At 24.2% G+C, this 18,292-nt stretch overlaps 1 protein-coding gene across 5 annotated transcripts in view; it reads left to right on the top strand.

Moving 5' to 3' along the window:
• The window catches only part of LOC113551151 (calcitonin gene-related peptide type 1 receptor), a 140,883-nt gene that overhangs the window by 49,124 nt on the left and 73,467 nt on the right, over positions 1-18,292 (top strand). For all 5 annotated transcript variants that reach the window (XM_026953203.1, XM_026953204.1, XM_026953202.1 and 2 more), the window contains exon 5: positions 18,020-18,111. In XM_026953203.1, the coding sequence (XP_026809004.1) occupies positions 18,020-18,111 (92 nt within the window). The remainder of the gene's footprint in view (positions 1-18,019; positions 18,112-18,292) is intronic.

Genomic DNA, 18,292 nt, shown 5'->3' with positions numbered 1-18,292 from the left:
CACAGTGAATTATTAAAATAAATATGTTATTTTAATATTGTTTAATAATGTTTACATATTAGATAATTTGAATAATGCGTAGGAACTTATTATAATAATTCCCAAGCTCTTTAGTTATTTTTATTTCAAAATTACCTATATGTTTTAAAGTTATGACACAAATTTATTTTATTCTTATTAAATATATTATTCTTAGTATTTATATACATACAATTTAAATATTTAACAAATCATTTATTATTTATTACAATATTTTAAGTTTTGAGAACTAAAATGCAATTCTAGTGAAATATGTTTAAAACGCTTTTCTTTATTTCACCCTATAAATTATTATATTCTTAATTATTACAAATTGGATATTATACAGAATCTAAGTACTAAAATTGAAAAAAAAAGTTTTAACTTAAAGTAACAAACTAACAGTTATGTTTTACAGTTGAAAAATGTATTATGTTAAAATTAAAAATTAGAAAAAATTGAGTTTTCTTGCAAAAAAATAGTAATAAGCAAGACAAATATTTGTTGTTTTATATTGATTTAATTGAAAAATAATAATTACGTTTATTATTATTTATAATTATTAATAAACATTGTACCTAAAACAACAAAACGCTATCACCTAGATATCTGATATAAGTACCTAAATAAAACATACATAACATAATATATATAATAAACTTAAAGTTCTTATAGTCATAAGATGATGCATTTTATTTTTTTGTATTTCATTTTGAGTAAGTACTGAATTGAATTTTAATATATCATAGTTGTTTTTAACTTTAGAAGTTCAAAAAAAAAAGTTAATAAAACAATTGCTTGAAAAAGCGTATCTTATCAAACGTGATTTGTTTACTTGCCTCTGTAATTTACACGGGTCAGAAAGTTTGCGACGATAAATTTATAGTACTGAGCATGTTATATGCAAATCAATTGAACTACCCTTTTCACTCAGATTTTGAGTTTTATCCAAAAAACCTTTTGTAACGTGCTTGTGAATATTTACTTCTATCGGGTTTCATTAAAGGAAAAATAAAATTAAAAAAAAAACAATATTCACGGTTAACGGGTTATTTAAACGAATACGATTAAATCTTTAGATGGCATATCTATTTGAATATCGGCATTGATGGTATTTTTATTTGAAATTTCAATTTTAAAAATGATTATAAAACAATAAAACATTTTATACAATGTTATTATTGTAATAATTTTAAAGATTCTATAGTCATAATGACTTATGACACGAATGTTATTATTATTTTTCTAATATTATTTATAATAAGGTAATGTGATTTAAATAAAAATAATTATTTTGAATTAACTTGTATGTGAATTTTAATTATTTATTGCGAATTTTCGATTACTGAGATATAGTGTTGAGCTCCATTTGAAATTTTTATAGTATTTATGTTATTATTATTGTTGTTATTTTTTATTTTAATACTATATATTTGTTATATAATATAATAACAAACAAACAAACAAACGAAAACTGTAGTTTATTAACTATTCATTAATAATATAACATAAAACGTGAAATATTAATAATTGAGAATTTATATTTGTGCAAGTGAAGTGTTTTACAGTATTACTAAAACTATAGATACTAAACTACTTTGATAATCAAAAATAAAGTTTTAATAGTTTTCGGTACTTACCGAAAGTGAAAATTACTAAGAATATTATTATGCTTTCTGAGATCACAAACATGTCTATGTAATGTATAATGCATTTCATATTATATAATGTATACCTAAATGTAACATATTCTCCTTTATTATCATTCCTTGAATACTAAATTGAATTTCGTTTTATGTTCTTATATCAAAAAATATCTTTAATATTAATTCTTGTATTTATGGTAGTTGTTTTTAACTATTTTAATTTTATTTATTAATAATCATTTGTTAATAATGTTTTTTATAACTTTCTTTTAATTTTAAATTAGACTTAAATGTACATTTTATTTTTCTTATGTATGTAATATTCTTTATACTTAGCAAGTTGAACTAGATAAGTTTCTACATCTCATTAAAGGCATTCTTACGACATCGGGGTCATTTGTAAGGTACAATAGAACTCTCGTACCTACGTAATAAGTTTGATATGTTAACGTTTTCGAAAAGTAATTTTAGGCTTAGAGTATTTTAGGATATATTACGTGTACTGTATATTACAATCATCTATTTAAATTAAATTTTTGTGGCTCGCAATTTGCAAAGAAATATACAATTTTAATTACAACATTCTGATATTATTTAAATAACGTTGCTGACATAAATATTTCTAAAAAATGTAGTTTTAAATAGTACTAATGCTTATTTGGATAATACTTTATTGAACTAAATTGTATTATACTAATAATATATTAAGCTCAGTAAAGTTAATTTGGTTTATATTGTGAAATTTATAAAAAATACATCATTTCCTTTTTATTTTAATTCTGAACTTACAAATAATTTATCGTATCCATATTTTTTAGTATAATTTGATTGTTACAATGTAACTATGTAACTATCGATAAAATCCAAACCTTTATACTGGTATTGAGTGAGCTACTATAATTAATGGACTAATCTATTTAAAGTTAAGTATAAAGATAAATCAAAATATAACCATAACATATAAATCTCAGGATAAAATTATATTACAGATTTTGTTAGCCATAATAATTTAATGTTCTTTGCTTTTATTACTTATTCGTCTGTTTTTACTAAAACTTCTTTGATGTCTGAAAAATATTCTAAATCAGTGCCCAGTTATAAATCTGTAATGAAGCTTAAAAGAACTTTAATTTTATTGATATAAAAAATGTTTAAGTAAACAAAAAAATAAATATAAAAAACCTGTATAGTTCCTGCCTTCAATTAAAATTTAAGATAATATATGTAATACTCTAAAGATTGTTAGTTGTTATATTTATTATTTAACGATATATTCTTATGTTATGGACATCAGAAAAATTATTCCAAATCTCAGTCATTTTTAATTTTATTCTAATTTTAATTTCAATACTAAATTACTAATGTGTTTACTTATTAATTATAAATAAATTCATGAGTTATATTAAGTACAATGACGTAAGTAGTATTTTTTGATAAAAATAAATAACCATGATCATATAATTTTATAGAAAATTAACTTCGTCAGTGAGATTTTAGCAAATACCTACCAACCTATCTACAAGAAGAGAATTAGAGCTTCAAATAATGAAAATTTTGGCCGATTGCCATTAAATTTTATATACATTGATCATATGCAGGAATACTGTTTTTATTACACTAAATTATGAATTAATTCAATGTATTATAACATATAAGCGCGTACTTATTAATATTCCCATTTTTATTTGATATATATAAAAAAGAAATAGTATTTAAAAAAATATTTTATTAAGTTATATAAAAATTCCGTTGCTAAAGTTAATGAAATTAAATTAACTCGATAATTATTTTTTTATTTAAACATATTATTTAGCGATAAACAATAAGCTTAAGTGAATTAGGTTTTTATTGCCAAGATTATTTTTTTTTGTTTTAAAAATTAGTATAAATATTATGTTTGGTATCTAAATATTATAAATTCAACAATAATCTACTTTTATAATACGCGTTAAACTGGAAAGTTAGTGTAAAATAATAAATATTTTAGATATTTTATACAAAAATTAATTATTATGTATTTATATTCATTATGAGTATTTATAAATTAATAAAATAAATAGGTACCGTTACTTAATTATATTACGTAAGATTGGAAATTAAAGTTAAAATTTAAGAACTTTATTGAATAAAATTATTAATAAAATAAAGTTTTGCTAGATAAGAACTTTTTTAAAAGTTAATGTTGTGTTCAATTTACGTTAACTTAATATGTTCAATAGATTTCAGATAATTTTATCTTTTTTTTTTGGCCATAAGTAGAATGCATGCAATGCAAAGAAGTAGTGATGATTTATGTCATGAATCCTATGAATAAACTTGTAGCCTATTAAGTAATTCAGGAATATACTTTCTATTATACCATTTTTTCGTCGAATATTTAATTCAACTAAATCAATAAAATAATGATAAATATTTATTTTTTTTTTAGAATTACTTTTAATGATTTTAAAATACGTTTGTAATTTAATGATATGTGTACCTAAATAATACATCTAAACACGAATAATTTATACCAATTACTAATTAGACTAAATGCTTAATTTCATAAACTTAAAAAAAAACTGGTTTTGACCAGTAAAATGTTGAATGTTTGATGGTAGCTGAGGTACTTATTAAAAAATACTATATTTGGATTAATGGAACTTTCATTGTGAAATAAATTGAATTCAATAGAAAACTAATTTCGAAGTGTCAATCGCAAAAAAATCTAGTAAAACAGGCAACGAGTAAAAGAAATGGTATTTACTCTTCTTTTTATTTTTCGCCTCAACACACTGATAGTTCTTTAGCTAACCGACGTTAAATTATAAAAATATGCTATTCCTGAAAAAAATAATCATTCGGTCGCCATGATTAATTTTTAATCAAAATTTATTGCTTGTGCTTTTTTAACTTACTCACCTTCTAAATGTTTGTAATAAACTCGTATCCAACCACAACCTCACCTGACCTCCCAGGTTATACCTACTGATTAAAATTTGTTGGTCAAAAACCATCATGGTTTTATGAAAATGAATATCTGTAATTTAATATTAGTATTATAACATGTTCACATACAATATGGCATACACGTTTTCTGTAGATTATAATGTTTACAGTTATATTTTTTTTACCAAAAATTAAAATATTGACATATTTTTTTATGGATATATTATATCGTTAATATTATGCATATTACTTGGTATACAATTTTAAAATATAAAACAATATGGAGCATGGAATACGATTTTAGCTACTATAATTAAATAAGAAATATTTTCGTTTTGAATTTCTTTGATAGTGTATCACAACAATAAAACTTTTATATAAATTAGAACTTCGAGCCTTAATGAGTGCATGTAACAACTCAATTTTAATATATATTTTTTTTTTTTTTAACGATAAACGTAAAAATATATGCTTATGTTCAATAAATAGTAATTTTCTTAATCATAAATTCATAACCTTTATTGCGTATGATCGGCAGTTACACAAGCCTGTTCTTCTGTATTATACGATTAAGGTTGCTTGTCATTTCTACTGACAATGATGAATGGGTTAATCAGAATATATTTCTACAGACTGAAATCCTTTAATAGATAATCTTATCTAATAACAGATTATATTTTCGTAGTTCATACATATCAATAAAAAAAATATTTTCAAACAAATAAAATTACTAATTGTCCTAATCAAACCCTACCTGAAACATATTATATTAAATATAAGTATCCCAATATGCTGTCACAAGAAAAAAATTTAGTGAAATGACAAAAAATCAAGAATAAAACAGTCGACTATAAGATAGAAAATAAGCTAAAATATTAAATTGAAAATTAAACCAGACTAGGATTCTAAATACTAACTGACACATGGTTCTCTAATATCGAAAGATGATACAACTTTAAAAATTAAACAAGTCTTTAACAAGTACAGATGTTTTGATGGACACGAATTGGAACTCAATAAACTCATGTACCGTACAAAAGAAAGTTTAGGTCCCAATCCCAAAAGCTGATATAATATAATAGCTATAGTTATTATAGATTTAAAAATGTTGATACATTACAAATTGAAAATAATATTATAGTCTAGGTATAAAACCATAACGATACACTTACACTATTATTATTATAAATGTAATGCTTTTCGTAGCTGTAATTTATTATCTTTATTATAAGTACTAATAATTATAGCAATTATTATTACGATGTCATGTTTCCGTATTACCATACCATGTCTTTATATTATATATCTACAACCATATATTTTAACTTTACATAAGTAGGTACACGCGTGATTTTCCCAATACTATTATTCATTAATATGATGTACAATGTCCACACTATAATAATATAATATAATAGTATATTATAGTATTAATAATAATGTAATAATGTAAAAAAGTGATAAAGTCAGTAACCGCTCTCTACTTTACAGTAAGTGTCAAGAGTACTTCATCATTGATTGAGTACTAAGATCGTTGTAATTTATATGCTAAATTTGAATTCAATAGTACTTTATGAATAAAGATTCCTATAGTGGAGATAATATAACTTTTTGGTACCTAATTATAGTTATTAACCTATTATTTTAATAATAATATTTAAGAACTGAAAAATGATTATATTATTTTCCTTTGATTATTTTGAAAAATAATGAGAAGTTACTAATTTTGAACCACCGATGTATAAACTAGATTCAGTTTTCTACCAGAGAAATCCTCAAAAATGAATGTGATTGGTGAATTTTTTTCTACTAAAAAGTGTCTAAAGACACACACACACAGATAATAAATAATCAAACACAATCGTATAAAATCGATAAATTCATAGTTTCGCTCGGAATCTAAAATATTTAATTACAACAATATAATGTATAAATGTGTGTATGTGCAAATGAATAGTAAAGTCGTTAAAAAATAATTTATGTTAAATTTAGAAGAGTATAAGACGTATTTAATATTTACAATATATTGTCATTAAGTTCGACACTTGTATTGGTTATAAAATATTGATGAGATCATTTTATCTCAATTAAATGTATGTATCTAAATATTATATAGTAACACTTCGTAGAAAAAAAAAAAAAAAGAAAATGATTCACAAATCACTTTTAAAATTTAAAAACCACAAGGAATTATTTAAGTTAAAGCTTAAATTAATTTTTAAAGTTTAAATTTTTAAATCAATGATTTTTTAGTTACTATAATATATGTTGAATATTAATTATGATTATTACAGTTCTCATATCCATACATTTATTTATTATAAATACATAGATACGATATTAGATAAGTGTTTACTTACATACGCTATTGCTATAAAACGATTATTTTTGTTCAAGTTCATATGTATAAATTCAATTCATATTGTGTATAATTTTACTATATAGTGAATATGATTATTTATGATTCAATATTATTTCTCAAACAGATGTTCAACATTATTTGTTTTTGTAACTGTTTATTAATGTTGTTAACATAAATAACAATATCAATGTTAAATATTATAATTATATGTATTTATAATAATATTTTTCAACAATTGCCATTAGTTATAAGTGGATAATGATTATTCCATATTATATTCGCTTTCCATACTATATTCCATGTTACATCAGTTTTTATCTATGATCGTAAGTAATAAAAAAATAATCCAGAATATATAATTTAAACCTATTTGATAAATTGTGCCGTTATTTTATTAATGATTTGAGATACAACTCTCAACCTTATTTTAATCTTCAATAAATCACAGTCATAATTCTTATTTTGTTATTCAGCATAATTTTACAAATAACAATTTTAACTTAACGTTCGTGGAATAAATAGGTCAATAATAATAATAATAATAATAATAATTAGGTATCTAACTAAATTATTAACTAAAGACAATCAAATTATATAAAGTTATTAATAAATATAGTATAAAAATACTTTTGTTACTATACAATATGGTCTTTTATATGTATAACCAAATAAAATAACAATTTGTTTAGATAATAATTATTTTAGTCAACTAAAAAGTTTCAATTACTAAAAAAAAATGTAAGTAGTTACATTTATTAATTTAGCCCACGCTACAAAGCTCTGAAGTTTGATTAATAGAACATTTTTCAATATCGTTAATGGTTTTAATATAATCAATCATAACTAAAAAAAAAAAAAAATTACTAGTATAATATTCAACGTATAATTTTAAATCATTAATTATAGGTAGGTATGGAAAATTAAATTAACATTAATTTATTAACTGTGCATATTATTTGTGTTATAAATTTTAAACTTTTTGGCAAATATTTGAGTTGAAAGGTAAAATGTAACACATTTATAATAATTTTTTTATCACTGCAATAATAAATCAGTGTATAATATATTTGTGTACTGAGTTTTTACGAATATTCTATTGATACAGTAGATTCCAATGAATTTATTTATTTTACAATGATGTCTATTGTCTGTGTGTTTTTTATATATTTTTTTTAATTATCAAAATAATTTTCTATAAAATTGATTTTTTATTTTGTAATTAAAAAAAAACAAATAATCATAACTCCTTAAAATATTTACTAAGTATTTAAATGTTGGTAATTATAGATATTGTGTTATAGATTTTAAAATAAATTGGATCATTTTGAGCTATTTAGTATTTACAGATATTTGAAATATTTGTCTTCTTTGATTTATGTTTTTTTATTCACAAGTAAAAAACCTAAAACTGAATAGACAGTTCCTTATAAATTGTTGTTTATAGTAGTTGCACCATTTTAAATATTCAATTAAAATAAACATAGAAATTAAAATTTTGTCACAATGTATTTTATGAAAATATGTAAATTATTTCGTAGTTAAAAACTTAAAAATGCATATACTTGTAATTCATAATTTTAAGAACTATGTAATACAATACTCATTATGCATTGTCTTTACAGCAATTTAAAAAATACATTAATTCATATATATTTTTTAGACTTTTGAATTTAAAATATTTACAAAATTAGATAGTTAAACAAAAAAATAAAAGTTTTTCCTCTATTGGTTCTAAATATTTTTTTTATTAATAAATACAAAAAATTAATACTTTACATTTTTGCGATACTTTTTTTATACCTACAGGAATGCTTACCAATAAAAATATAACATAAACATGGATAAAATACAAGTTAGCTAATTTTTTTTTATACTAAGAATGAAAATGTTCACAGAAGTTAGAAAAAACAAGACAATTAAAGTATAGATGGAATTTAGAGCAGCGCACTTTATATCAAAGCTAAATGTATTAGATATAGCATATTCACAATTTGGATATAATATATAGCAGAATAATATACATTTTTATATTTTAAAACTTAAGAATATTTATTTAATCATATTATTCATATTTACATTTTGTTGTTGCGGTTTACTTGAATAGAGGTGTACGAGCATAAGTCTTCATACTCAATCAAATTTTTTTGTACACATTGCTAAATTTCGGATCAACAGGTACAAGCAAAATATAAGTAATTATGTCTATACATTTTTATAAACTATTTCTTATATTATCTTACATAAATATTCATAAATAATTATCAAATATTTCCGCAAAAACATATGGTTCTAATAATATTTAACTAAATAAAAGCGATTAAGCTATTTATTTTAAATTTGAGAATTAAAAGTAGACCATCACTTAACATTGTTATAAAATTGCTATTCATCAATTTATAGAAATTTACCATCGTTGATTATATTATTTTATTATTTATAATTGAAGATACGACTACAAAATATTTTTAAAAAAAATATAAATATCAGATATTTTTAAAATATGGCAATATACTTAGAATTAGTCCAAGTACTTGTTTGTTTGAATTTAATAAATGATTTAGAAAATGAAAATGAAGATATTAAAACTATAAAGCATGTACAAATACCTAAAAAACACTTACATACTATTACATTACAGCTACATATTACAACATAGTCATGATACACACACACACACACACACACACACACACACACACACACACACACACACACACACACACACACACACACACACACACACACACACACACACACACACACACACATACACACACACACATACATATACACATTTATAAATATAATAGATTATATATTTGTCCTTAAACTCAGAATTTAAAATTATTAGAATATAAGTCGTTACATTGTCAGTTAATAACATTTATAATTTTTTTCTTTCTTACAACATTAAAATCAATTGTTAACTATAATTTATAATTTAGATTCCGCATAGGTACTTTAAACTTTCACTCCAGCCATTGACAGTATATTTTAAACATAAAAAAAAACAATTTTACTTCGTGTTCTAAATAAATTAAACTGGGATAAATGCTTAAATGAATAGTAATCGCTTATATAATAACAATTAACATTAACTGCTATACACGCTACAGGACACCAAAAACTAATACAAATCATATACAGATTTATTTGATTATAATGTTTATATATTTTGTAGCAGTTGATTAATTGATTAATATTTTTTAATTGAACTATTTTAGAATTTAAAATGATTCTATATTTAAAAAAAATGAATCAATCAAATGTTTACGAGAATCATGAGTTTTTAATAATTTATTCTAATATATATTGTTGATATTTACTATGATGTATTAAAATTATTTTGTTAAAAACAAAAAGTTTAATAAAAAATCATAATAATATGTACAAATTGAAAATCGAAAATTAATAATTTTTCTGTTTTCAAAAATTAATTTTCCTTATATCAATCTGAGTGTGCTATTTTGATGCAAGGAATTGGATTTGATTTACTTTTTCACCATAATTTAAATTACAATGTATATTAATGTGTATAAAATTTTAGTAAATATTTGATATGATTATAGGTTTTGGCGTTTGAATAAAATGTATCGATGGAAAATAACTCGAGAGTTATTGACATAAATTCAGTTAGCTCAATACCACTGTACTTTTGTCGTTGCAAAACAAACCAAATATATTTGATTTGTCAATAATTTAAATTTCTTGTTTTGAATGTTATTGATTGAAACTATAAATTATTTTTAATTTACCTTTGACTGAAAATCGGTAATATTATTAACTTTTTTTTAAGCGTTCTTTATAATTTATCATCACTCATGTTAGTGACAATGATACTTATTATTGCTTATAGTAATGGCCGTAAGTAGATATTATTTACCATAGCTATTAATATCTGTACTTGGTTTTCGGTGGCTATTGTTTTGCTTGAAAATATCGATGAACTAGTTCAATAGTGAGTATTATAATGCAATATTTATTTTATTTTTATAATAAAAATATATTTTATATTATAATTAAATATTAAAAATTGTAATATAATTTCTGATAAATTAAGTAATAATAAAATAAATAATAAATAAAACAACAGCACCTATAGCCGTTATAAGTATGAAATACATTTTTATATTATTGCATAGTTAATACTAACAGGTACTGCTTAATAACTATTTAATATATATTGTTTAAATCAATATATCAATATTAAATTATCAAAATTAACTTCTTTCTATTCATTGCACACGTATTTGGTTACTACGTAAACTTTAATGTAAACTTTAATATTCTGCACAACGCATTTATAAACTTTTAACCCTAATAGGTATGTCCGCGGGCTCTTAAATTTGAATTCGTTGAATTTGAAGTTGAGAAACTATTTACTATAATATGTAAGTACAACACATAAATCAAGGGTTATTTTTTAGTTAAAACACCAGTATAATAATCAACAAACACTGTTATTATCAATATATATATATACAGCCAATTCGCGTTTATGAGCAACATTTAAATATTTCATATGAATTATTCAAAGTGTGTTCCAAACCTATATAATGACAATATCTAAAACTTGTTTAATAATGCGTTACACGGAGTTCGTGACAATTACTTATATTTGAGTATTACTACCGACGTTGATAACAAAGTTTGACTGCCTAATTTATCTTTTAAAAATTTTGCAGGTAGTAAGGAAACTTTATTTTATAAATAAATAGTTAATATTCATAGAAGTTGTTTTTATGTTATGTCGTGGACATGTTGTTTATTTAATATTATTTGATTATAATTAATAGTAGTATAGTACTAATATGATAGATAAAATAATAAGTAGTAACTTGTTTTCGTTCGATAACGCATTTTTATGATCGTGTCTGCCTTTTGGCACCACGGGGCAAATATTTGCAAATGCCCTCTCTCATTATCTCCTCCCACAATTGAGGTGGTATTGAGAGGATTAAACCCCCCAAATCAGAAAAGGTGACTATTTATGTTATTTAATATATGTATAAGAAAAAAGATAAAAAAATTAATATTTTTTTATAATAATATGTAAATAAAGATAATACAATATACGAGTATATATTATAATGAATAAAATGTATATATAATATAAAAAACTTACTATATCAAATATTAAATGCTGTTATAACTTTATAAGTCATTATAACAAATTTTTAAGATTTTGATGTTTCATTATTATAATGGATTGAAATTGGTCTAAAGTCATAATATCATAATTCATGACTAGTTTATAAACTTCATTATTACCGACGTAATATCGAATAGGTAGATAATATCTGCAGCAAATTGTATAGCACAGTATCTCATTAAATTGTGTGTATATAATTTAGAATTTTACATTGCTACCGTGGAGTACTTCGTGATATAGACCATCTACTTTAATGACTATGTGAAATATTCATTTTTTTTTTATAAATTATTATAATAATTAATAATATTACCAATTAATTGTTGAGGGATCTATAGATATACCGAGCTGAGGAACTCTAAAAAAGAAGCCTTCATTGGCTTTCCTCCCATACGTCTCTGCTAATATATTATCATATCGAACATAAGTCGTAATATTATAATCATGTTACTTGGTTATCTATCATAATGATCGACCAAAACCAGAATTATTGTTATTTTATCAACATTTTCCAATAGTATAGTGTTCATTTTAAAAAGTGTTAATAAACATTGTATGGTGTGGGCAGATTAAGCGCGTGTAACAATTGATAGAGGATTAACCTGACGGCGTCGTTCGTTTTTTAAACGATTTTTTAATTTGTAAAAATGAGAAATGAATCAATTTTAAATTTCAAATTAGTGATGCTATTTTTTTTATACCCATCGACACGTGATTGACTGCAGCAAATTTAAAATTAGAGAATGTGTTATCGTTAATGGACAAACATTCGTATTGAGTAACACGTACTGCTGCAGCTACGGTGGCAGTATAGTGACCAAATGTGTACAACAATAATAACACAATACACGTTGAAATAAAAATAAATCGAGTTTTAAATACTACTACACATTTTAGTCAATTAAGTCATTTGGAAACGTGTCAATGCCGCTTGTTGTATTTGTTTAACGTAAATCTGACAGTGTATGATATTATTATTTTTTATTATTCATAATACTTTTCATCGTAAAACCGAGAATTGTATTTGCACCCCAGTGGGCGCCGTCCAATCGACATTTTAATGTTTATTTTGTATTGACAGACATACTGAATCTGATTTGTGCAAAAGTTCTGCGGTTTTTGCGGTTTAATGACAATAATATTAATGTATAAATATTAGATATATATATGAATCTACGTTGGAACAATGATGACGGCGACAACGATTTAACAATGATTACTGCAAAACTATATGCCAGTGAGATGACTACGATTAGTAGGTAGGTAATAGGTACTATTGCAATACGTATTATTTGAATCAAATTCCAATAGTTCAAAATAAATGTATAATAAGAAGGTGTCATCGTTTATTGGTCAAATAATACGTTTATATTATTTTCCTAAAAATTCATAAGGGTAAAATTATTTTAATACATAAATCAATCGACCGTGTATTGAATAGTTATATATTATAATAATTGTAGGTAGTATCCAGACACATCTTGTTGAAATAATAACTGTACGTGTACCAAAGCGTTCTAAAAGATCAAAACCATACGGTAATGGTGATTAAGGAGTGATATAACGATCAACTTCACTATAAAACGCCACTGCCAAGATCCCATCGTAAATTACGTAATATTGCCGTACTCTGTGTAATTTGGTTTTCGTGTAGTTCGTGTAATGTGCACTATACAGCTAGGAGATGATTCTATTTAATAAGAATTTATTTATTCTTATTTTATATTTACTTCTGTTTAAAAAGTATAATATGCATATTGATTTAATATGTTGAAATAATTAAAACCGTTCGTTGAGATGATAATAACATTAATCAATCGAACCAAAATAATTACTGATTTCAAATAGAAAAAAATGTATGAGTTTTGTGTAAATGTGAATTCAGGTTTAAGTATGGCCATAATACGTACATACTATTATTAATTAATTATATTTTATTTCGTTGGATATTGAATTCGAAACATCCGTACGACTGTACTGTTTTAATAAAATTTTTAGTTTTTTTTTTTTTTTTAAATATACCGACCACAGTATTCACTATAATTATGTGCCATACAAATTATGGTACTTAAAGTTTCTACCATTATTTTCATGTTTGCTCCACAATTCATGTATGAGAGAGGAGAGTTAACGAGAAAATAAACACAAACCCCATGATGTAGAGAACTATAAGTGATCCCTAAAAAAGTTTTACATATATTGTACATACGTGAGTTGATAAATAATTATTAGAAATAACGTATTGCATTAATTTGCATACTTCATAGACCATAGTGTAGGACGGTTTGAATAATTTTAGTTAAATTATATAAAAAAAAGTGTCACTCAAAATAATATGTATACCTAATACCGATATGTAATTTTTTTTTTCATTTTAAATATTGTATTTTGTTTTCAATGTTTTCAGTGTTGGAAGTTTAAATTTTCGGTATAAACCTATACAAAATGTATTCCATCCCTTTCGATAAATAATGATAAGTCCACCATGACCCACTGTTATCTGTATTTAGAGTGTATTACTAATTTACCCCTAGACCGAATATTAATCGATAATAATTTAGTAGACATCACGATTTATGCGCGAATATTACTTATATTGCGTTTCTATAGTGAGTGTGACAGAGTGCTAGGGATGGTTTCACTATAATACATTATGACACTGTAATAAAATAACCGTCAAAATTATTTTATGTATAAAAAGATGTACGTGATGGGTGGAAAATTAAATCTTAGAATAGAAATCCGGGCTGACGACCAATGGACTTCACCATGACCATGTTATAACAACTACAACTTGTTATTGTCAGCGCGTTATAAACAACACAATTTACAAGATTTGTTTAAAAAACGATAAATTTACGTGTGTACAGGAGGAATATAATATTTATTACTCATAACTCATGAGCTTGTACATATTTTTATTACAGTGAAATATAACATATTTTCGAATACATTTTGATACATATATCATAATTATTAGAAAGCCACATAGTCTTTACATTTTTTTTTTTTTTTTTTTTTTTTAATACGCCAATAATTAATAACCCCGAAATTCTGTTGAATACATTATTTTAAATATAATACGAACACTCTATATATACAATATAAATGTATGATATATAATAGTATAATTAGTGGACAATTGCAGTGTAGTGATTCTCCTACGCGTGCCTATTATTTTTAAACGTTTAAAATGATATATAAAATGCTAACTGTTTTTTGTCTTTCAGTCTGTGACGAGTAATACTCCCAACAATGATACGTTTTTATTAATCTTTATTGTGCATGTTCTAATACTATAATTAATTTCGCTATAGTAAAATATAATGATATTTCTGTCCGGAGAACATCGATGATCATAAATTGATAATAATGTGCTTTTTGTTTGATCTTTGTACCATCGTCCTTCTCCGTGAATAAGCTACAGCTCATTGGTTTATAAATTATTTTACACGATAGTCAGTTACTCTTAGTTAACGTCTGATGCAAGGGAGAAACATATGGTGATCGAAACAAAGGTGGTAGGTACCCTACCGTGGTCGGGATCAAACTTACCGAACCGAAACCTAATTATGCAGCCCTGGTAGACTACAGGAATTGCTATACATTCAAATCGGGGGAATAATTATATCATTTTAATGCATATTCCACAATTTATTATACACTGCTACAACTAACAAGACGTAGGTTATGCTTTGTAAAGGTTTAAAATTAACAAACTGATTTATGAAATTAATTTCCTGTGTCGTCTTTGTGAACAAAACTTCTGTCTTTAACTATAAACAAAGTAAATTTTATAACTTATAAGCCTAAATTTCTGGACAATCGATATGGTATATATGTTTGTATAAAAAATTGACCAGTTGCAGAGTTAACTATAGTTATTTTTATTTTGTCTATCGTTTTTTCAAACAAAATAAATGCAATTACCAATTTTTGGTTATCGATTTACTTTGTATCAACCTTACAATTTGCTTAACTTTTACCCGTTATTGATACAATAAAATAGTTTTAAAATAGAATTTTTAAAACCACTATCAAATTGTTCAGAAATCAATTGTTTTGGAAATATTTCTGGAATTTACGTAACTTTTATTTATATATATATATATTTAATATTATAAAAATATTCCTTCGTTTGATATATTATTACATATAGGTTTATATTCTTCTCCCAAACCTAATACTGATACCTAACGCAATTAAACTACATAAATACTTACTTTCAGATTAGACTGTAGCGTTTCATTTTATGCAAATCTAATAAATTCAAAATTTAACAATGGCTTTTCATTTATTTTTCGAAACCATTATTACTTTTATTGTGTGTTTTGATATCTAAAAATACCTGATGACCCACATAATATTAAAAACGTGGTTTTGAATTTACATATATGGTGATATACTTATATTAGGAACTTTTACTAGCTGCCATATAGTCAGGAAAAACAGGAAAAACTACCTTAGATTTAAAAACTGACGGACCCAGGAGATATGCAACTTGACGAAAAAAGGTATTCTATTCCTGTTGAATGTACGACTGGACCTAAACCTTAGACATAAATGGAACGGTATGTTACGACAATACAATACGTCGTTTGTGCAGTTAGCCAATGATCCCGTGATCAATATTTCTTTTGTAACCCGTCTAAGTCCTTCGTAACTCCAACTATATATCAATATAATATAGCCCAAATAATACCGCTATCTGTACACTCTATGCACGGCAAAAATATGTTATTACGTTGTATCCGTTTGAATAATTTGTCATTTTATTAGAAAAAAAAAACTAGACATTTTAGAAGTGACAAGGAATATGTATACATTTTGATTATTTTCTTCGCACACAATTATTGACTTAACTTTAAATTAGGTAGTTGTTAAAACAGCAATAACTGAATATCGAGGTATTCATAAAATTTAGTCCAAAAATATTTTTTTTTTATCACAGTTGATCTATACAAGAAACTTCAAAGCTCCGTACCTCAACTATACGTATATACCACAGTGGACGTGAAATGAAAAGTTTTGGTTAAGATTCGGTTGTCTGCATTAATATTTTATTGGAATAATATAGCTTTTGAGTATGATCACTAATGGACAATGGCGGAGCCCGATCGATACCCATACCTATATATTATGGTTTCAACCAAGAACCCGATCACATTCTTATTAATCAAGATGAGTGCTGAAACGCGTTATTGCAAAACACTTATTAACCAAGTGCTGATTGTGTACTTTTTGATTGTATCATCTAAATAGTTAAAATGTGATCGGTGTCTATATAACTAACTAGCTTTAACTAGCTTTTAATGATTTAACTGACTTTTAAAGGAAAAACAATACTCAATCATGCCATTTTATTTTCAATCGAATTGCAAAGGTAGTTATTATTTTTTTTTTTCGTAAAATCAATTTTCAAATGCGGATTCGATAATCTCTGCAGTGACACCGATATGTGTTTAGTTATACTATCAACTGGTATATAACATTTTTTAAGTACACGCAAAAACAAATTGCACATTGACAATCGGTTCAAAAAAATAACCAATTTTTATATGTCAGATAATCACTACGTCAGGTAACACGCAACAATCACGTCATATTATATGATACAATATTCCTTCAATTACGAATCATTTATATCACAATAAGTCATTCCTGGTTGCATATATAATGTTATAATCACCATGTTATGTATTGTGTTTATTTTTTTTTTTAATTAATCGGTTGGGTGATTTCCGAATCAAAAAAATACAATTTTATCATTATAATTTATATATTTTTAATATTATGCCGTACACATTACAATATCCGATTGTAGTATTATATACGCATCTGTAGACTGTACAATTTATACGCTATTTTAATGATTAAACGTAATCCCTCATAATATTATGCTTTATGTTACAGTGGACACAACAAATCAATAATATTTATCAAACCGGATACTTAGTTTCGTTCATTGCACTCCTGCTGTCGATTGCCATTCTTACATATTTCAAGTGAGTAATAAATACTATTATTGTTTTAGATTCTATCAGAAACACGATGATGTGTTATTTTGTTTGTTTGTTGCTTACATATTTGTCGTTAGTTAGAAAGCCCAACCAAAACGTTCCGAAACTTTCATAATATGGGCTCGATTGTGAAAATATGGTAATTGAAAACACACGGTACTCTCAA

Source organism: Rhopalosiphum maidis, chromosome 2, assembly GCF_003676215.2.
Source record: "Rhopalosiphum maidis isolate BTI-1 chromosome 2, ASM367621v3, whole genome shotgun sequence".
NCBI classification, from domain to species: domain Eukaryota; kingdom Metazoa; phylum Arthropoda; class Insecta; order Hemiptera; family Aphididae; genus Rhopalosiphum; species Rhopalosiphum maidis.
Note: the sequence above shows the minus strand (reverse complement) of the source record. Positions and strands in the feature narration are given on the sequence as shown.